The sequence below is a fragment of the Heterodontus francisci genome, chromosome 4 (assembly GCF_036365525.1).
Source record: "Heterodontus francisci isolate sHetFra1 chromosome 4, sHetFra1.hap1, whole genome shotgun sequence".
Taxonomy (NCBI): domain Eukaryota; kingdom Metazoa; phylum Chordata; class Chondrichthyes; order Heterodontiformes; family Heterodontidae; genus Heterodontus; species Heterodontus francisci.
In genome coordinates this window covers 182,686,228-182,708,628 of record NC_090374.1, presented here as the reverse complement: position 1 = coordinate 182,708,628, position 22,401 = coordinate 182,686,228, and the positions used below count along the sequence as shown (strand labels likewise).

At 42.6% G+C, this 22,401-nt stretch overlaps 1 protein-coding gene across 1 annotated transcript in view; it reads left to right on the top strand.

Annotated features, from left to right (window-relative positions):
* The window catches only part of LOC137369452 (phospholipid-transporting ATPase ABCA1-like), a 157,619-nt gene that overhangs the window by 12,222 nt on the left and 122,996 nt on the right, over nt 1-22,401 (top strand). Inside the window, exons 2-3 of the mRNA XM_068030685.1 lie at nt 10,860-10,981; nt 21,408-21,501. Coding sequence (XP_067886786.1) covers nt 10,913-10,981; nt 21,408-21,501 — 163 coding nt within the window. The 5' untranslated portion in view covers nt 10,860-10,912. The remainder of the gene's footprint in view (nt 1-10,859; nt 10,982-21,407; nt 21,502-22,401) is intronic.

Here is a 22,401-nt window from a genome sequence, read left to right as displayed (position 1 = left end):
TGTGGGTTCATATCCCACTTCTGCCAATTAGGTTTTCATATATCTGGAGCTATTTAATGAGTCATTTTCTTATTGAATGATGGAGAGTCTTGAAGGGCTATGTGACCGACTCTCCTAATAGTTATGTTCAGGAAGGGAGAGGAGCTAATTCGTAGGGGTAAACAAAAATTGAAGAAAACCACAATTGTGCTCCATAAATACAGATGTTATTGAAATCATGTTACGAAAAAGACCTGAACAAAAAGCTGCTGGTATTAAAATGATCATATCTTTGCTGGTATTGATCCTGTGTCAAAGCGTGATCTGAAGCAAAGCAAAAAAAAAACTTGATTCAGTCATATGGTTTCTAATGAATTGTCAACATGTGTTTTCCTCCTGCACATCTTCCCTCTGTATGTTGGGGGATGTTTTAATGAAGGTCAGCAAAGTCAGTTTCTGTTGTAAAGTCAAGCCACAGCTGGTTTGGTTCGCTTACATTTATTCCCTAGTGTGTCTGCTACGTTAAATCTCTACAGTATGCAGACATAAAACTTAATCAAACAAAAGGTGGAAATGTTCAGACTCCACCTATATGATTCTGTTTTATGACAATGTAGCATACCTATGACAAGATTTGAATTTACTGGTTGCAAAATCACCAACAGTCCTACCCCATGAAAATCGCAAATATCAGCTTCTAACCTTGCTGCCAGGAGCCAAGAGCAAGCATAATTTAAAGTGCAGACTATCTGCCCATGAGCACTAAGTTAATAACTTGAGTTGGAAAAGGATGTCCTTCCTCTTTCCTATCATCTTTTCTCAATGCACTAACATGTACTGGGAGAAGGTCCCACTGTGGGTGGCAGCCTTCCAGAACTTGCCCCAAGTGCCCATTCTTCATGCCTGCTTCTAGACAGTGATAGTCCACAGAGTGTTTGACAGTGGGGTTTATAGCTCCCTGGACCAGCTCTCATTCACATCCACATGCAAGCACATTTAAGAAAGGGAGCGGGGGTGGTGGGGGTGGGGGGGTGGTACGGGGATGGTGGGGGAGATCACTGAACAGGGGTTGGTTAGGAACCTTGGTTAATTTTATATTTGTCTTCAAGTCTGAAAGACACTGGGAAATTACTGCTTCCGAGTTGCCACCCTGACTTAGCAGCTGATCTGGCAAGATTGGGCTCAAATCTGGGCTTTTTGGGCTGTCACACTATGAGTGCATTTATCCAGTTGTGCCATTAAACTTATTTGTTGCTTTCTTGCTGAGAATGTCCTGAAGTCCGCACCAGAAGTGTCCTGCATGTTGTGGTGATACCAAGGACCACTGGCCATCTACACTGCCTTCAGTTTCTTTACACTTGCAATATTTTGATTGATCCTGAGCTGTCTGCTTTGCATTCTATATGTTGAGTCTGCATGAAGAATATGATAAACTGGAGCAACAGTGCTGGCTGGTAATTATATGTGAGCTGTGTGTCTGTTCTGGTCTGTATAATGTCACAGTTACCTTATGATATATTTTGAGTCACGGGGTCACTGTGGTGGGGCAATTGAGAGGGGGAAGAGGTCAACAAATGGGACATATAGACTGGTGAGCCAACAGTAGCAAATGCAACGATCTTGAGACATATGAGATAGAGAATCAGGGAGCTCATAGGACCCTTTTTGGATTTCTTTTCCTTTGAACATAATGGATCTTTTGTTTCAACTCCAAGTTCCTACCCACTATGTGTTTAGTTTAATTCTGTTTTGGATCTTTTTGTAAAGAAAATCCACAGGTTAGTTAGTCTAGTTGGAGCCTGTTGACTGTGAAACCATTCAGATTCAGATCTTCTGCTTTTTTTCCTTCCACAAGTTCTCTTTTTCAGTTTCAGTCTCCGTATCTGATGTACCAACGGCAGTATTGGGCACACTTTCTTTGTTTGTTGGGGGGTGGGAGTAGTTGGTGCTGACAGAAACTGGTTTGATTCATGTACACAGAAATCTCTCATATATCAAGTTTCAGCCAGGTGAGAGAATAGGATCCAAGACATATTTTTTCTTCATGAAAATCCTATTGATTTGGCCTTTATTGCCCCTCTGTCATATCACTTTGGATTTAAAGAGGGATTGATTGAAAAGTTCCATCCAGCATTTTCTCTCGGACCGCGATCCATTGATGGCCAAGCACACATTCCCAAAGAAAATAAATTATGGTAGGAGTGGTTTCAAAGCAGTAAACTTGCAGGAGGACCCAGATGACACCAGTAACCATGAGCAAAACATCAGGTTACATCACTGTCGGGTATTGGGAATTCTTGGAGCTGACTTCATTGACATTACAGAGTTACAGAGTGTCTTTTAACACCATTCTGCCAGCTAATGAGTTGGAGGCCAGCAGGACATATGGTAGGATTCACAACAAACAGTCTGTTTTGTACTCCAGTGCAACACTGAGGGAGTGCTGCACAGTCGGAGGTGTGTCTTTCGGATGCGACATTGAACTGAGGACCCACCAGCCCTCTCAGGTGGACATAAAAGATCTCATGGCACTATTCAAAGAAGAGCAGGGGAGTTTTCCCAGTGTCCTGGACAATATGCACGGGGTGGAGGGACGCTGTTAGTGGGAAACAAGTCATGTTTATTCTAGTTGAATTTCGATCAGAGTATAACCCTAAAGTGAAGCGATAGAGCAGCATTCAACACAAATTTCAGCAACCTTTAGTGTGCGTTCTTTTATATATGGTAGTTTCATGCACATCGGTATTGACTGTTGCTGGAGCTGCAATGCATGTGGAAAGTTTCCTGCTGGTGGACTAGGGGTCAGTTCATTGCGTGGCCATTGACTCTGTATTCAGGGTTGATGGATTGGAAATTTGCTGAAAGCTTGCTCCATTATAAAACACCGAAATTCCAGGAAATTACTGTGCGACATTCAAAATAGGAAAAGAACATTTGTAGTTAGGACAGTGTTTTCACAATCCAGCACTGGCGCTTACTGCTGTCAACAAAAATCATTTGTTTTTCTCATCAGATATCAGTACATATTATGGCATTCAAATGTTTTTTTTTTCCCCAATCACTTTGGAAGGAGATGAGTGGTTGACTAAAGTCATTTTTCTGTTTTACTTTAACATGATCTACATTATCCTGATTACTTTCCTATCAGTGCCAGGGAGATGAGAATGAAGCAAAGTGCATAGCAGCATTGACATCCGGTTGCATTGTTCAATTCCAGTCAGCAGAGATAATATCTAATGTGCTGAAGAAGACACAGGCAACTTATCAGAGCCATGTGGCTGTGCCAGAGTCCAGAGTCTAGGACACATGATAAAGTCTATCTGAAGTTAGTGTCAAAGTTAAAGATTTCTTTCAATGTAAACGTAGAGGTGAGCCATAAAAAGCACAGTGTCAGTGTGCAATTTTATTTTTTGCATTCATCCTATGTATTTATTCTCTGACTTTTCCATGTGCTTTATCCCATGTTAACCAAGGACAGTGAAAAATAGGCGATATTGAATTAGCAAAGTTAAATTACCCCATTATTTAAAATTACTAAAAATGCATGATTACTTTCCAGATCCTGAACAGTTTGTTTTTCTAAACCTGTCTCTGGAATTTGGACTGGAGCTGAGCTCCACCATCATCAGAGTTTGTCTCATGCTACCATAACCTAAATGCTTCATTTACAAAATGATGATCTTGGGTTCCCCACAGCTAAGTAAATGCTGGATGACGTGGCACGGAGTGTCATATGTCAGGAAAATCCTGGATTTGAACAGTAGGTGTGCTGAGTTGGCTGATTTGAACTGGGTGGTAGTAGGATCTTTTCCCCCCACTCCTAACTCAGTCAGGATTCGTACTCCTGATCCCTGCTGGATGTTGGCCGAGGACAGGATAAGGCTCGACTGTGATGTACCATCTTTGTGGTGGAAGAACCAATCAACATTCAATGTCTAGGCTCACAAGACCAACTGGATGACTTTGGTTGACCCAATGAAACTGCCTCAGTATGAGCTGGTGCCTTTCAGAGAGGAAAAGTGGGCTAAAATATAGGTTTGATGATGCACAGTGCACTCCTCACGAGACAATGAGCTCATTTACAAAATGTCTTGTCACTCTTGAAATGTCATTCATCATGTGCCAGGGCCACATTTTCAAATGCCATCAGTTAGGGATGGGTATCCTGGCAGTACCCTAGTATAAAGTGGCAATGTCAGGGAAGGTCTATAGAGGTCGCCAATGCTGAAAATGCATTACCGTCCCAAAATGGGGACCCTGACACCCAAATGCCGCCAACAATTTCATTCAAGCGGCAGAGAAAGTTAGCTCCTGGAAACCTAGATCAGGAGGGGCTTGCTGTGCCCAACATTAAGAGCGTTGGGTTGCCTACACTGCAGTGTTGCTGCTGATGGAGCTTTCACCAACCGAGGTAGTCCCATTGCATAAAGCATTGCTGTAACTTTATGAAAGTTGTTTGCGAAGCTATCCGAGCAATCAAAATAAAGACTTACTGTAAATGTTTCTGATCATTTTTAAATGAACTATATGCTTTTGGATGTGACAGGTCTAAATACAAACCTATTAACTTGCATGTTGCAACAATTACACTGCAACGCGTCAATCAACTTTGCAGCTAGTTCGGCAAAGTCCATTTCGTGTTCAAGGATTTTGATAAGGGGCCTTATCACATACAAAAAGCAAAAATACCACAAAATTATTTGTTTACAAGGCACACAATATTGGAGTCCGAGGGTTAAAAGATCCCGATTAACTCCTGTTCATGTGACATTCTGTACAGCATTGGGCCACCACCACTGCTTGTGACTTGGTGACCCAGTTTGGTAACCTACACTGTCTTCCCCAGCCCTTCTTTCATAAGCTTTGCAGTAATGAACTCGAACCTGATCATCTCTTTGAACATCTGTGCTTCTTGCACAAGGGCATTTTGTTTGCATGACCACGCAATTCATCAGAAGAGTGACCATTTTTTAATCTAACACAATAAAGAGGGCCTGGAGTTAACTTTATAAAAATTACAATAAAAATTGCAAGAAAGGGAAAAGACAGAGAGTAAGATGACCCAGGAAAATGTATTAGGTATGTCACGTTTTTTTCATACGTTAATATTACGTTAGTGGTGTTTCAGAATAAACATAGGGACAGGAGTAGGCCATTCAGCCCCTCAAGTCTGCTCCATCATTCAATCAGGTCATGGCTGATCAGTACCCCAGCTCCATTTACCCGTGTTTGCTCTCCACTTGATGCTCTTACCTAACAAAAATCTATCGATCTCAGTCTTGAAAGGTCCATTTGTCCCAGTATCTACAGCCTTTTTGGGATGGTGGGGGGGAGAGAATTCCTGATTTCTGCTACCCTTTGTATGAAAAAGTGCTTCACGATATCCCTCCTAAATGGCCTAATTTTGAGATCATGCCCTCTCATTCTTGTTTCCCCCAAGAGCTTAATACTATCAATTCAGTGATAAGTGGAAGGTCTTGCAAGGCCAGCTAGGGAACATCAGCAAAATTGATTAAGTGGCTTATATTAATAAGTGCATCCCCTTGAATGGAGAGAAGTAGTAGTCAAGACAGCCTGATCTGATAGGAATCCACCTATGGACCTTCATATGGAAGTTACAGGCCCGATAGAAAAACTCAACATCAGGAACATTAACCTGGTGATCAAAATGCCTGTGATTAGTCTAAAGTAGTGTTTATTGATATTAATTTCCATATATTGCACATGACATTTGAAAGAATTTCCCAGGTGTCAGTAAAATCTTTGCTTTCCACCATGCTTGATTGAAATTGGGCAGAAAAGTGTTTTCATTGAACTGCTCAAAAAAACTGTCCATTCTATGTTTGGATGGATATATTTTTCCATCTTGTTAAACTCTGAACAAATGTCAGTTAGTGGATCCAATTTAAACAGGAACATGCACAGTCGTGCACCACAACCAAATCCTTCTGTCACATGCTGAATTTAGACCGATATGGAGTATAATTTTTAAAAACTGTACAAGAGATTCTGCTAGTGTGCTTGTGCACATTAGTAGCATGACTGAGAATAGCTAGAATGTTTGCTTTCTTTGAGAAGATCATGGAGAGAGGAGGACACAAGTCAAATTAAGTAGGACATCCAGGGGGTAGGATTTACGAGGTGTCTTTGAAGAGTAGGCAGATCAGAGTGAGGAGGCTATCATTAAGCTTGTGAGTGGATTGCTTTGGAATTGAAGATGGAGTTGAAGACGGTTTTCCCTTGAATTCTGCTGCGGTAGCTCGGATAGCTAGCTGAAATCATTTTGCCTCATGCTCCTTCCAAGCTTCGAGCTGAGATTTCCCGAACATTGGTCAGAATAAAATCTCAAGAGTTGATTGAGGATTCCATTGAGCACTCTTACATTATATTTATTTCAAAAGTACTTCATTGGCTGCAGAATGCTTTGGGATGTTCTCAGTTCATGAAAGATGCCACATAAATGCAAGTCTTTTTTCTCTTAAGGCTTAAGGCTTTCGTCAAGCCAGCAATTGTAACTGAACTTGATCCTGGCACTCACACACCATCCTTAGAGGTGTCAGTGGTGGTCAGGAGCAGGGGACCTTGACTGAGAATGTCCCCACCCCCTCTAGCCAGGCTTATTGAGAGCAATAGTAGTGCCCTGCCATGATTCCAGCTGAGGTATGCATAGTCTGCACAGCCAAGAAAGTTGAGCAACTGTCATGGCTACAGTTCTTGTATCCAGCTACAGACAGAGGAAATGATTAGCTTCACTGCTGAAGATCAAACTAGAGAAATGCAAAATAAAAACAGAAAGTGCTGGAAATACTCAGCAGGTCTGGCAGCATCTGTGGAGAGAGAAGCAGAGTTAATGTTTCAGGTCAGTGACCTTTCATCAGAACTGGCAAAGGTTAGAAATGTAATAGGTTTTAAGCAAATAAAGAGGGGGTGGGGGAAAAGAGAACAAAAGGGAAGGTGTTGATAGGACAGAGGGCCAGAGAGATTAACTGACAAGGAGGTCATGGGGCAAAGGCAAAGACAAAGAGAATGTGCTAATGATGTGGTGAAAGACGAACATTAGTGCAGACAGGGTATTAAATGACAGAATACTGAACAGCCCGAGCCAAAAACACAAGCAGGAAAAAAACAGAGAAATGCAAGGCAGGCCTATGAGAAAGATAAAAATAAAACCCAAAAGAACCTTCCTCTCCAAACTGAATCGAAGATCAGGTTACCATAATGACCAAGAGCAGATGCTTTTTATTTAAAGAGAAGCTTAATGCACCTCTTTGTCTGGATAGTCATTGTACTTTTTCAGTGAGCACAGGGGAACCTCCATTGTCTGTACTCCAATTATCTGCTTGACATTTTTCACTGTGTAAATACATTTTCTCTGTGCACAGCTCAGTGATGCCAATCTTGTCCTATCTGACATAAGCCAAGCTCATAACTCAAGAATATTAATTACAGTTTATATTGTGCTTGTCATCTTTCTTGTGCCTAGGGTATTACTGTGTCAAAAAGGAACAACAACTTTTTTTAATAAAGCGTCTTTAACGTAATAAAACAACCCAAGGTGCTTCACTGAGCCACAGAAGGAGGTTAGGTTGGATCACCAAAAACTTGGTCAAAGAGGTAGGTTTCAAGCAGAAGGAAAGCAAGCTGGAGAAGGGTGTAGGAAGGGTATTCCAGAGCTTGCCGTGTAGGCAACTGAAGGCGTGGCCACTAGTGGTGGAGTGATTAAAATCAGGGATGCTCAAGAGCCCAGAATTAGAGGAGCACAGATATCTTGGAGGGTTGTGGGGCTGGAGGAGATTACAGAGATAGGGGTGGGACAATGGAGGGATTTGAAGACAAGGATGAGACTTTTAAAATGAAAATCATGCTTGACCGGGAGCCAATGTAGGTCAGCAAGCACAGGGGTGATAGGGGAAGGGACTTGGTGCGAGTTAAAACACAGGCAACAGAGTTTTGGATGACCTAAGGCTTACACACGGTAGAATGTGGGAGACCAGCAAGGAGTGTGTTGGAATAGTCAAGTCTAACGGTAACAAGGCATGAATGAGGGTTTCAGCAACAGATGAGCAGAGGCAGGGGCGAAATCGGGTGACATTATGGAGGTGGAAATAGGTGGTCTTTGTGATGGTATGGATATGAGGTTGGAAGCTCATCTCTGGGTCACATGTGAAGCCAAGGTTGCAAACAGACAAGATTAATCTCAGACTGTTGCCATGGAGAGGGATGGTGTTGGTAGCTAGGGAACGGAGTTTGGAGTGAGGACCGAAAGCAATGGCTTCAGTCTTCACAATATTTAATTGGAGGAAATTTCTGCTCATCCAATACTGGATGTCAGAGAAGCAGTCTGATAAGTTAGCACCAGTGGAGGAGTCGAGAGAGGTGGTGTTGAGGAAAGAAGTGGGTGTTGTCAGCCTACATGTGAAAATTAACACTGTGCTTTCAGATGATGTCGCCAAGGGGCAGCATGTAGATGAGAAATAGAAGGGGCGAGGGATAGATTCTTGGGGGACACCAAGGGGTAACAGTGTCGGAGCAGGAAGGGAAGCCATTGCAAGTGCTACTCTGGCTATGATTAGATACATAACAATGGAACTAGGTGAGAGCAGTCCCACCAAACTGGACGATGGTGGAGAGGCGTTGGAGGTGGATGTTGTGGTCAACTATGTCAAAGACTGCAGACAGGTTGAGAAGGATGAGGAAGGAATGTTTACCTTTGTCAAAGCCACATAGAATGTCATTTGTGACTTCGATAAGAGCCGTTTTGGTACTGTGGCAGGGGTGGAAACAGGATTGGAGGGGTTCAAACATGGAGTTCTAGGTAAGATGGGAATTAATTTGGGAAGTGACAACATGTTCCAGGAGAGGTTGGAGATGGGACAGACATTTGTAAGGTTGGTGGGGTCAAGGGTTGGTTCTTTGAGGAGTGGGTGATGACAGCAGATTTAAAGGAGAGAGGGACAACACCTGAAGAGAGAGAACCATTAACTATATTGGCTAGCATGGGGACCAGGAGGGAAAGTTAGGTGGTCAGAAGTTTTGTGGGAATAGGATCAAGGGAGCGGAGGGTGGGTCTCATGCGGAAGATGAGCTCAGAGAGGGCTCGGAGATAGAAGAGAAACTAGAGAAAGATGCGAGTTCAGGGCTAGGGCAGTGGGGAGAATTATAGGAAGCTTGGCCAGATGGGCTAGTGAAGGGAGGAACCCAGCAGAAGCAGCTGATTGGATGGTCTCAATCTTAGTGACAAAGAAGTCCATGAGCTACTCGCACTTATTGTTGGAGGTAAGGGTGGACGGGGCAGGGGAGAGGGCTTTAAGAAGACAGTTTGCAGTAGAGAAAGGGAGACGGGGTCCAAAATTTGGGTACTTTTGATTATCCAATGATTTCTTTGCCATGTATTGAATGGAGCTTGACTATACATGCACAGATCTATTAGTGGTTAAAGGTGCATTACTTGTGAGTGACTGGACATGATTTTGTCAACTTCTAGTAGACAGTAGGTAAACTAAATAAATGAGATCAGGACTGGTTTAGGCCACAGTAAACATCCTCCAACTCTGGCCTCTTTTGCATCCCTGATTATAACTTCTCCACCACTGTGTCTTCAGCTGCCAAAGCCCTAAGCTGTGGAATTCCCTCCCCAAACATCACCATCTCACTACTTCTCTTTCCTCCTTTAAGACACTCCTTAAAACTTACCTCGTCGATCCAGTTTTTGGTCACCTGTCCTAATATCACTTGATGTGGCTTAGTGTTAAATTTTGTTTGATAACGCTCCTGTGAAGCACCTTTGGGATGTTTTACTACTTTGAAGATGCTATATAAATGCAAATTATTGTTGTTGCTATTCACATCCAATCTTCCGACCAGATTATGTGTGGAGATTTTATAGGTGGTTTTATAGTGTCTTGTGGGGTTTCCTTTTCAGTTGATATTAATAAGGTTATTGTGATTTATTGATGGTATTACATTACTAGAAGTTTCAGTTTATTGCCACTCCAATTTTCAGTTATGCTGGATGGTTCAGCATGGAGTCCTGGACAGATGCTTTGTTTGCCCTTCTCAAAACTGGTGGGATATCCTCCAGAAATGCCCTGTTGCCTGGTACATAGATGATATAAGTATTGCAAATTTAACTGCTCACTTATCTTGCTGCTGTTTGTGGGACCTTGCTGTGCATGAATTGACTGCTGTATTTTCCTACGTAAGTGACAACACTTCCAAAAAAATAGCAATTTGTTGGCTGCAGAGTACTTTGGAACATCTTGAGGATGTGAAAGTTGCTATATAAATGCAACTTCTTCCCTTTTAAAGAAAGATGAAGAATTATGGAGAGGATGCTGTCAAAAAAAAACTATACTGGATACCTATTCCTGTGGAACACAGATGGTACAGTTTCTCAATCTAGGCATTTGATCTTCCAAGACTAAGAATATAATGTTGTTTTTCAAATTAGCAACCAATGACAAATAAAAACAAAGTGCTGGCAATATTCAGCATGCCTGTGGAGAGAGAGGCAGAGTTAACGTTTCAAGTCAGTGACCTTTCATCAGAACTGGCAAAGGTTAGAAATATAGTAGATTTTAAGCAAATAAAGTGTGGGTGGGGGGACGAGAACAAAAGGGAAGGTGTGTGATTGGACAGAGGGCTGGAGGGATTAACTGAAATGGAGGTCATGTGGCAAAGGCAAAAAGAGTGTGTTAATGGTATGGTGAAAGAAAAATATTAGTGCAGAGAGAGTGTTAATGACAGAATAATGAACAGCCCTAGCCAAAAGCACAAACATGAAAAACCCAGTATGTAGACAAGGAATATTGCTGGACTTGCAAAAGTGGGGTGACAGTCACAGTCCGGTATGACTTAATGGTCTTCTTTTATTCTTTCAGTTGATGACAAGCAGCAGCCTCTGTGCTGTACTAGGTGGAGGTGCTGTGAAAATATGGCTAGTTTCTGGACACAGCTGGGACTGCTACTCTGGAAGAATTTCACATATAGAAGGAGACAAACAGTAAGTGCTTTTATTTTAAGGCTTCCATTAATATGAATGGGACAACTCACTGAAAAGAATGGGCAAATAACTAAAGTTTGTTGAACATACAAATACACATGTGAGCAATGATGGACAGGAAAAAACCTTCTGGTCTATCCATCCAGTCCCAGATAATTCTGATATCTTGAGCAACACAATATATACACTCTCTTCCCACACAAAAACGTGATCTCCTGGGAGAGGTGAAAAGCCAGATGAAAGCACAAGCCAACTTGTTGTGGATGGGGGAGGGGGCAATGTGGGAGATTCCTCTCTGAGCCCCTTAGGCAATCAAAACTAGTCCAGGAAATCGCTCTGGCCCTGGTAATTCTATCCAGTACCTATCTTTGTAAGAGGTGACCTCTGTCACAGTCAGAAACAGGCCAAGCTCATTTAGAGGAATAAAGTTATGACTGCAAATGGCATAGTCTGTTGAAATCAATCTGACAGTTATCATCCTGTCCCCATTTTGTTCTTTGCATTGAAATCATAGAATCATAGAATGGTTACAGCATAGAAGGAGGCCATTCAGCCTGTCATGTCTGTGCCAGCTCTCTGCAAGAGCAGTTCAGCCAGTCCCAGCCAGCCAGTGTTGAAGGAAATAGCACCCTTTCCCGCTATCAATTTCACACATTGGGCTGCAATTTGTAATTCGGCGGCGGACAAAAACAATGCGGGCGGGCCGCATGTCATGCAGCTGCCGCGATATTAGACGCGGCGACTCATTTAAATAGCCGGGGCGGAATGCCCACCCCAATGATATGGACGGGGCAGGCGGTCTGTCCCTAGCAATGACATCAGCAGCCTTTGCACAGGCGCTGACACCATTTTTAAAGGGCTTCAAGCCCTACATTTCAAATTAAATATTTAAAGATAGATTGATTTTTAAAAATTAAATAAATTGATCCTGACCCTCTCCCACCCCTCCCTCAATAACCATGGAATTAATTACTTGCCCTTCCCCCCCCCACCACAAAACACTTATCTTGGGTACCTAACCTTCCCCCCGCAAAGTTCATAAGCTTTACACTTTACCCTTTCCCACCATCCCCCACACCAATGAAATGACTTTGATACCGCTCCCCCCTCCCCACCAGTGTTCCGCCTTGGATCCCCGGACTGGGATCCGAAGGCGTGGGCGTGCTGGCTACCGGCACCAATGCCGCACCGGGACAGACAGCGAGAACGTGAAAGAATTTAATTCACTTACTTAAATTAATTTAAACATTTAAATTGGGCTCCCGTTGCCGAGTGGCGGGGGCTGCCACGAGGCCTTGCCACCGCCTGCAATATCGGGCCCGGCCTTCCCAGCGTCGAGGTCTGTGGCAGGCCTCCCCTGGAGGCATTTTCAGGTCCCCCCGCCATGACCCTGAATGTGGCGGGGGAGGGGTCTGTAAAATTCACCCCATTATTTACGTCAAACTACAGCTGTGCTAGTGAGTAATGTAGTCTATTGACATAGTAATATGGTGCCCCATGGTGGAATATGGCTCTTCTCAAAGTACAAGTTCTCCCTGTGTCTGCGTGGGTTTTCTCCGGGTGCTCCGGTTTCCTCCCACAAGCCAAAAGACTTGCAGGTTGATAGGTAAATTGGCCATTATAAATTGTCACTAGTATAGGTGGGTGGTAAGGAAATATAGGGACAGGTGGGGATGTTTGGTAGGAATATGGGATTAGTGTAGGATTAGTATAAATGGGTGGTTGATGGTCGGCACAGACTCGGTGGGCCGAAGGGCCTGTTTCAGTGCTGTATCTCTAATCTAATCTAATCTAATCTAATCTACAGTTTTGGCCAAGCAGCCTATGAAAGTTAGCCTGCAGCTGCACATGTCGTTGTCCTTTTCAAAGAGGACATCGGTAGAAAGTTGGACTTGAGGAATAAAAACAGAAAAAGTAGGTTACCTGACTGCTCTCCTGATCTGAAAATAATGTGGGCATATGTAGGAGACAAAAATACAGAGTTGTTGAAAATGAACAGCTCCAGCAAACTATTGCCTTTCAGGTTGCAAAAGATTCTGGTTCAGTTTAGTAGTCATTAAAAAGGTTTTTGTAGTTTCGTCATGCAAACAAGTAAGATACCTGCTCATTGTACTGAGCTTTATGGTAGGGTATGGCCTACTGGACAAGCCAGTTTGAAAGACTTGGTGCCTGGCAGAAGCTTCTCACCCGCATGGAGTGATAGGCCTCATTCTGCAGAAGCTAGGAGTCTGGAAGGGATGAAATACAACTTTATCCATGGCACATAAATGGGCAATAGTGGTCCAACACCTGTTTTACACCCTGCCCGACTTTCTTGTTCATTGATTGCCCATTTTACACATCTGACCCAGTTGCTGGTCACCCACTAGAAGTATGGATTCCAATTCAGCTCAGTTCCTCAACATGTAGCTTTAGTGAAAGAAATATTTTTGTTTTTGAAAACAATTTCACATTTTCATGCGTGGCTCCCAAAAACACCTCCCTGAAGTGGGCAGTAATGTTTGTTCTCGAAAAGTTGAAATTAGGGCGAGATTACAGACTTTGTTAATTGCTGTTTGTGCTTTGGCGAGTTCTGTGCCCATTATGATCAGGAATGCAAATCACCTTCAGCATTTGCTTCAGCTGAGGAAAAGTGTGACGAGATGGAGCGAAATCCTTCTACTCTGTGCCAACCATATCCAGTAACCCCAAACTCCAAGTCCTGTTTGCCACACTACTGTGAATTTTACCACGTTTTTCCTATTGCAGCCAACTGTGTGGAAGAATTATTGATATTGCCAAGTTGTCCCAAAAGTATTAATAAGCTGTCATCTCCTCACTTTGCAATACACATGCAGAGTCAAGACCATGTAGTAATCAAGAAAGGTAAAAGGGTGGGAAGGGGATAAATGGGCCAGGTGTTGCTAAGAGGGATGAGAGGAGAGGAATTGGAATGGGAAGGAGGGAAAGCAGGGAAACCAGCACAGTGGGGGGATTAGAGGGAAATTAACTTCTTTTCCCTCCACCGAGCCCACATTCCAATCTCAACAGGGATGGAGTCATTACACACTTTTCCACCCAGACCCCAAATATCTTCTCAGTTGAGAGGAGGGGCTAATGTGCAGATGTCTCCTTCACCCAGTCCCTGGATCTGCACTTGGTGGAGAAAGTTAGGTTTTGCTTCCTTTAAGTTCCACTTTTATTTTCAGCAGGCGGGACTTAGGATGGATGAATAATTTATCTGCAGATTTCTACTCTTGTGTGGAGGGAGGCCATAAGGTTTGGTATGATCTATGTTTTCCTTTGCTGGTTACCCAGCTTTCTACTGGGGGAAGGTGGGGGCTTTTGAATGGGTTACAGTGCACTGGGCTCATGAATCACACACCCAAGTCAAGGAGATTCTGCTCAGCTGGCTGAGTGGGTGACATTGTCCCTAGTAAGTCTTCCAACAGAGCCGGGTTGGCTATATTACTTTGTTTGGCAGTCTGACCTTTCCTTCAGTACAATCAAGAGGGAGCAATTATACTACAATTATACAGGGCATTTCTGAGGCCATACCTTGAATACTGTGCACAATTTTGGTATTCTTACCTAAGGAAAGACACACTCGCCCTAGACGACGTGCAATGAAAATTCATTAGACTGATTCCTGGGATGAGTGGATTGTCTTATGAGGAGAGATTGAGTAGACTCGGCCTATATTCCCTGGAATTTCGAAGAATTGAAAGAGAAATTCTTAAGGGCCTTGACAGTGTAGATGCTGAGAAAATGTTTCTCCTGGCTGGAGAATCTAGAACACGGGGTCACAGTCTCAAAATAAGGGATTGGCCATTTAGGACTGAGATGAGGAAAATTTCTTCACTCAAAGGGTTGTGAATCTTTAGAATTCTCTACTCTAAAATGCTGTGGATACTCAGTAATTGAGTATATTCAAGATAGAGGTTGATAGATTTTTGGATACTAAGGGAATTAAGGAATATGGAGATAGTGTGGGAAGGTGGAGTTGAGGTAGATGTCCATCAGCCATGGACCTATTGAATGGCAAAGCAAGCTCGAAAGGCCAAATGGCCTACTCCAGCTCCTTTTGCTTATGTTTTTATTTTCTTATGTGTTGATTCACTATTCACAAGTTGTTTCTTTTCTCCCAATAGGGGAGTGCAGGGTGGAGAGGGAAACAGTAACATTCATTGGTTCCAAAGGCTGCTCTTTATGGAGTATGAGCAGGCAAGGGTCTGCTAACTGGTAACTAATTCAGCATTCTGGCCAGCTGAATATCAAACCATGCAAGTGCTAATAGAGCTCCATTGTGAAATTTCATGGAGAAATCATAGAGATCAGGAAAGTTGCATATTGGAAATTAATTCAGCAGGTGAGGATTAATGTTGAAGATTGCTTACACTTTGTAACTGCTAATATGGTGAGGGAGCAACTAGTAACTGAGTTCCCAGTTTAATCTGCTGTGTCGGGGCTGTTTGTAGCCTTTTTGAATGTTAGTTTACAGGCTGAGAGTACATAGGAATTGGGAGCAGTGATAGTTCAGCTACAGAGCACCAATGCTGCCCTAAGCTACTTTTGCTGGAGTATTGAGGAACGGTCAATAGAGTAGAGCTGTGATGTAATGTTAGAGGAACCCGACTATACTCAATGGGTATACTATATACCATAGATTTTATGTTACCAACTTGTGCTCACTCTGAACTGTGCTATGATTGCCCAAACTTAGTCTGCTTAAGATCCTGTTAGCTGGGATAAAGAGGACATGTCCACCTATCTGTGTTGTTTTCAAACTTAGATTCAGGATACTAGAGGAGCGGTGTTCTCACCCATTGCACCACCCAGCCTCCCTGATTACAGAATATTAACTTGTCCATGAATATTTATCTTACAAATATTCAATGTACTCAATATAAACACATCCCGGTTCTATTCAAAACATTCACTATTGGAGACCTGCTATCACTGGAATGAAAATTCATCTGGTTGCCTTATGTTTGAAGACTTCTTGTTCTGTACTTCGAATGAAACTGCAAATGGGCTCCAAAAGAAAGTGAACAGAGGAGATTATGAAGTGCATTTACAATAATACCATGCATTGCAACCAAATAAATTAATACCCTAATATCTCCTGCAGCTATTACATGGTAGATTCAGTGAGAAGTGTGCATGAACTAGAGAACCAGGCTCTAATACTCTAGTCCTGTCTGCAATTCATGCTCCTTCTTAGCCAGATTCAACACCTGGAGTACTCTCTCAACTTGCCCTTACATGAAATGAAAGTCCCTTTCGGTATTCAAAGGGTTAAATACCAGACAAAGCTCTGAATTCCCCGAAAAGCTAAACTGAAAGAAAATCGTGACTTCCTTTTAGTTATCTGATTACATTTTTGTTCTTGCTCCTTTGGGATAGTTTGACAGTCTCAAGCTGCCCTCCTTCCCACCCTTTCCTGTGTTCTCCATGCTTTCCGTTCTTCCATCAGATTCAATGGCATTGGGTCCTGTAAAAATGCTGGCTACTCGGTTAAAGGGAGGTAAAAGCATTTGTCATTCCAGTCAGTGCTGTAATACAGGAGTCTGAGCTGCGATGTGATAGCCAGCCCTTCTCCATTGTGTAAACATCAACATCCATTTCCCCATATTATAGAATCATAGAATGATACAGCACAGATGGAGGACATTCGACTAATAACTCTAATGCTATGCACTCCGGATCATAACAACTCGATCTTAAAAAAATTCTTCTCATTCTGCCTCTGGTTCCTTTGCCAATCATCTTAAATTTGTGACCTCTGGTTACCAATGCTGCTGCCAATGAAAACCGTTTCTCCTTATTTATTCTGTGAAAATCTTTCATGATTTTGAACAGCTCTATTACGTCTTCCCTTAATCTTCTCTGCTGTAAGAAGTATATTATTATGATTGTGTTAGTCCTGCTCCCATGAGCTGCCATAAACCGCAGTGAATCACCTAAATGCATCCTTCTCATGCAGTCTTGAATTAGTGAATAACTTCATAGTGGTTTGAGGCAACTTCTGATGAACAATCTAATGTAATACAAGGAATTGATAACTTTATAAAAGCTCTATTGCATATTACAGGGTATATTTTTTTGCACGAGTTTCATGCTACTGTAAGCTTTGCACATTGGGCGGAATCTTTCCAGTCCCGCAAGGGCAGGCTTCAAGACAGGACCGGGAGGAATTTCAGAGAAATGGGCAACGGATCAGCGGCCCGATGCGTTTCTGCCTCCGGGTGATCTTCCTGGAGGCGGGTCAGCACTGGTGGAGGCGGATAGCCAATCTGCATAGTTACGTGCCCATTTGTGGGCAGGTGCCTGGAGGCGGCTTGCCAGTGACTGACTTGGGGGGCCCACACACAGGGGTGGCATCGCAGCTGTGGCCACCGTTTATTTTATTAAAGTTCAAACCTCTTCAGAGGATGCTTCAAGATGGAGGCGCCCTTGCATTCCCCTCTGACAGGAATAGCGTCCACCTCTGGCAGTGGGGGCTGCCGTCCTTCTAAGGTTGCAGGCTCTCTGATTTGGCCTGCAGCCTCAGAGACCCGCCCCCACCCCTTCGTCCTTAATTGAATGGTGGACGCAGCCTCTTAATTGGCCACCTCCTGGGAAGATCTCCCAGGTGGACACCCTGATGGTCAGAGTGCGTTGGGACCTGGAAATAGTGCCGATCCACACTCATTGCCTGAGAGCAGAAGATTCTGCCCGTTGAGAGCACATATGAGGAATTCGATGCTCACTCAAAATCCTGTTGTGTACTCCTGGTCTGAGAATCTCAGAGCCGGGGCCCCATTGGGGTATATTTCCCTTTCTTCTTTTACTAAATATCATTGCAAGTAATGCTGAAAAATATTTTAATGTATTTTTTAAAGTGTTTATTTTCTTCCCAGTAAATGAAGTCAAAGTTTGGCACCAAGACATCTTAAAGGCATTTAAACTCTTCATTTTGAAGTTGTTCTCACTTCATTATCCGATATGAAATGTCCAATCAGTCTAGGAACATTTCTGCACAATCAACTACTGCTCTGGGTGAATCCTTGTAAAAGTCAGAACTTTGGCATTGACTGTGACGCAACAAATAAGGTTCAGTTTATCTTAGATCGCACTGTATAACCATAATGATCATGACAGTTGTAAAAGAACAAAGGACCTCTTTGTATGCAGGAAAGAATTTGACAATGACCTTTGCCCCAGATTGTACAATGGTGTCTATCTGAATTTTGTCAGGTTGCACTGCTTTCTGGCCTCCTTTTCCCTTTAAAATAAAGCTTTCAAAAGTAAAATCAAATGTAATGACATATCCTAACGTAATGGCCCAGATTTTGCGATAAAATGCTAGCAACACTCACCGTTATTAAGGTGTATATTGGACAGCAACTTCTGCCGTCTGCACATGTGCAGCTAAAAGCGGAAATTAGGAAGCTGTTGTCTGAATTTCCCTGCTCCTCCAGAAGCTTCACTTTAATCATATCTCATCTAGAGATTTGGCATTCAAGTACATTAAGGGTGTGAATTTGCAGAACTGATGTGATAGGTACTGACTAAACTTGCCAGAAAAAGTTGGAGCTGGACCATTCAAATGTAAATTAATTTTTAATTGTGTGATGAATCTTCGCTACTGCCAAACAACCTCTCTGGCACTGAAAATTTACTTCCAAAAAATCATTCCTTCAGATTTTAATTATTTTTGGAGATTTTAAAAATAGAATAATTTTGCATTTTTCTTTCTGTCTCCTTTACCTCTCTCTTAACCCCACCTTGCCTTTCCTCTCTGTATTTCATTTTCTGTACATGATTTGACACTGAATTAAATATTCTATTTTACACTTCCTGGTTTAGCCTCTGCATGGCTTAGTGTTGGTTTTTCAATCTGATTGGTTAAGGAGACATACCATTTCCTGCCCCGCTCACACAGATCCCAGGTTCCCTGTAGAAGGCACCTTGCTGTTTTGACTCTCTAACTGCCACAAATCACAATCGAATAGGAGCACCAGTTTAAAGCTTAAATGCAGGCCTTAGTACTATCTTTCTTCTGGAATATATCTTTAATGTTATCATGCAAATGGGGTGGGGGAGCAGGAAATGAAATAGTACTGCAGCTTTTTATATGAGTTCTAGCTTCACATTCCATTAAGAACACGGCAAAGTGGTTATATTTTGGTTATGGGATTAATGCCTCAAAAGTTGAGCTGTCAGCTGTCAAGTGGCCTTTTGATTTGAGGGCTGACTGTTTATAGTGGTTAGAACATCATATTTTAAATTTGGATATTTACACATGTAACAAGAACAAGTTACTACTGACTGGATGTCAGTTAATGTGACTGATTGTTACTATGCTTGGAGATAATTTTCAATTTTTTTATGAAGAGGGAGTAATGGTAATTTGAACACTCAATCAAATTTGCTAAATGCAGAAAACTACTTCACATGGAACCAAATAGAACTCTGTACAAGAAGTAACTTACCATCAAAGTAGAATACTGGGTGTAATGCATCTCGTTTTACATTTGTGAATGGTAACTTTAAAAGGGCACAATTTATTTTCACTGTTTCCTGATTGTGCCAGTTTGTAAAAAATACTTGCTGACAAAGGCAGCGGACTGGATTTTCTCATGGGCATCGGGACCCTGATGTCAAGACCAAATGGCTGTCTCAAACCAACACTTACCAGTAGTGTGCCTCATGGCACAATCTTCCCGGCAGCTTGCCATCCTATTAAGGATGGTGGGCGGGCTGCCAATGCTGTCGGTACAATCAGAGGGCCTGCAGCTCTGGAGCCTTAACAGTGCCCGTGGGAGAGGTGGGCGCTGCGGAGGCAGGTCGGGGACTGCAAGGACACCTCAACATTGAAGCGCCCATGAAGGGCGTGCATTTAAAAGTAAAATTTTTAGGGCCGAAGCAGAGGGGAAACCCCTCCATTTGGCCTTTCCTTTTCTTTGGGGCATGGAGCCTCTAACTCCGATGGCTACCCCCAAGCCTGCCGCAGGGAGGCCACCTCCTTTGCGATGACGTGCCTGCAAAATTGGACCGAATTTGGTCCCTAATGGGCTTAATTGGCTGCCAGCCTCCATGGTGCATGACCCCTGATCAGGGTCCCTGCCCACTCATAGGAAACTTTCCTGGTGACAGGATGCATTCGGGAAATGTCCCAATGCAGCCCCCACTATTTTCCCAGCAAACCACCCCACCCCACCCCACCCCACCATCTCCAAGATTGCCATCACATGGCAGGGAAATCCATCCCAGCATCTGTTGAAAAATGATATGATCGTTATATTCGATTCTCTGATTTTTATCCTTGACATAATTGTGAGCAGGAGGATTGGAGTGATACTAGGTTACGGTATTTTCTTGTTTTACATCAAATGGATGCAGTAATAACTTGTGTTTTGTGTTCTATTCGTACAAAGCCTTTTTTGAATCTTTATTTTCTAAAATGGGGAAGTAGCCAATTTCAAAGGCTTTACTTCTATTTTCCTTCAGCCCTTTCAAAAGACTGCAATAATGTTTCATCACATCCAGCAATACAATGGGATATCATTTACCTAAATGTTACTTAACCAGCTATCCAGTTGTCTGAACCAACTGACCCTCACCGCATGGCCTATTTGTATAATACTGTATATTGTTCCTGTGCTGCATTAATACTTAATATTGCACTATATTGGAATTAATACACAATAAATTAAATACATTTTCTTTGATCGTATTAAAAGTGAAGGCTATTTTAGCAGGAAGAGCATTGTGCAATCTTGCAGTGTTCTCGAACTGACTACACCAGTGAAGCATATTTGTGAGTGTCTAGTTAGTGATTATTTATTAAAGCCTAATCTTAACTTATAGCCATCAACAATAACATTGTATAGTTAAGACAATATAGAAGCTGATTTCTACATGAAGGCTGTGTTGCTCAGTGTTGCTCCAAGTCAAACTAAGATAGTCTTGAGTTCTGTCCTGCTTGGGCAGGAGTCAGCCACTAAGACTGGCCTGCATATTCCCAGGTTAAAATGTGGGGCTGACAATTACCTGAGGATCTTGCTTCTCTGCAGTGTTAGAAATGTTCATGTTTGGACATTAGATGGCAGCAAGGTTGGGCTCAGTTGTGATGGCATTCTTCATCAAATTGCCTAAAAGTACTTAAAAGTTAATGCTCATGTGAAGACTGGACACTGGAAGATGTACCTAGCGACATGTCATGTCCAGTGAAACCATCTCTGAGTATAGGTTGATTTTTTTTCAGAAGAGGACAAGTGGGGAGAAAAGCCCATGCCGGGAGAATGGCCATTGGATAGGGGAGGGGTGGAGAAATAGTACAATCAGTTCTCCAGTTAGACACGTAAGAAATTTTAGTGAAAAGTGGACCATCTCGTCATGTGAATCTTTGAAGCAAGCTTCTCTTTCATATAATCGCAATATTTGTCTTTGTATTTTTCAGTTTCAGCTGCTGATTGAAGTAGCATGGCCTCTATTTCTCTTCTTCATATTGATCTCCGTGCGACTCTCCTATCCTCCATATGAGCAACATGAATGTAAGTGTTAATCGCGTTCTACTGCCTCAGCGACTTGAATATTATGCCGCACTAGAACAGCTTGTGCTCTAGTCATGCATTTTATACTGTCATTGAATTGTTTACCCTCAATAAATGGCACAAAAGCCTTGATTCCTCCTGTGCCATTTGCCAAGCTGATGGGTTGATATTTGGGCAGTTCCTGTCTTGTATTGTGCTATTTCTACCTCTTGAGTAAAATCCCAAGGCATGTTAACAGTGAGCAAACATGAATATGTCAGTATGTGCGCAAAGGGAAATGTATTTTATCTCCTAACACTGATATCAATAGAAAAATCATTTTCAAACTTCAGATTTTTGTTAAGAATTACAAAATGACTGTTTTAGTCTTTAAAACCTGGGTAGATTCCTGCTGTTGTCTCTCAGATGGGAGTGCATGTATGAAGGGGTTGTGGGACACAGCATGTGATGTCACACTGAAAGTGTGCAGAGTCATCCATTATATCCCAGCCATTCTGTGGTGTTTGATCTGCTGTGTAAGGCCTATTCCTGAACAGTTCTGATTAACCTTGAATGGGGTCAGATGAACTTTGCAGCATGGACAATTTGCCTACCGGATTTTGGTACCTCTGAGCTGCGCTTACGAAATGCTCTTGCCTAATTGTTCCATAAAGGGTTGTGCAGGCACATTCATCTAGAAAAGCATAACTGTGGTTTCATGCGTCTGAATCCAGAGAGGAAGTTTCCTTCTGCAGAGCATTGCGTGATTGCCTAAATGTCCCACTGCATTAGAGAGTCTGGCTGATGCTGAGTTGACAGTTTTCTGGTTTAACAAAGCTAGATACAAGAAACCAAATTGTCGAACCAGTGAGATTTAAACACACTGACATGTAAATATGGCTATCCTGCTGAAGAAATAAG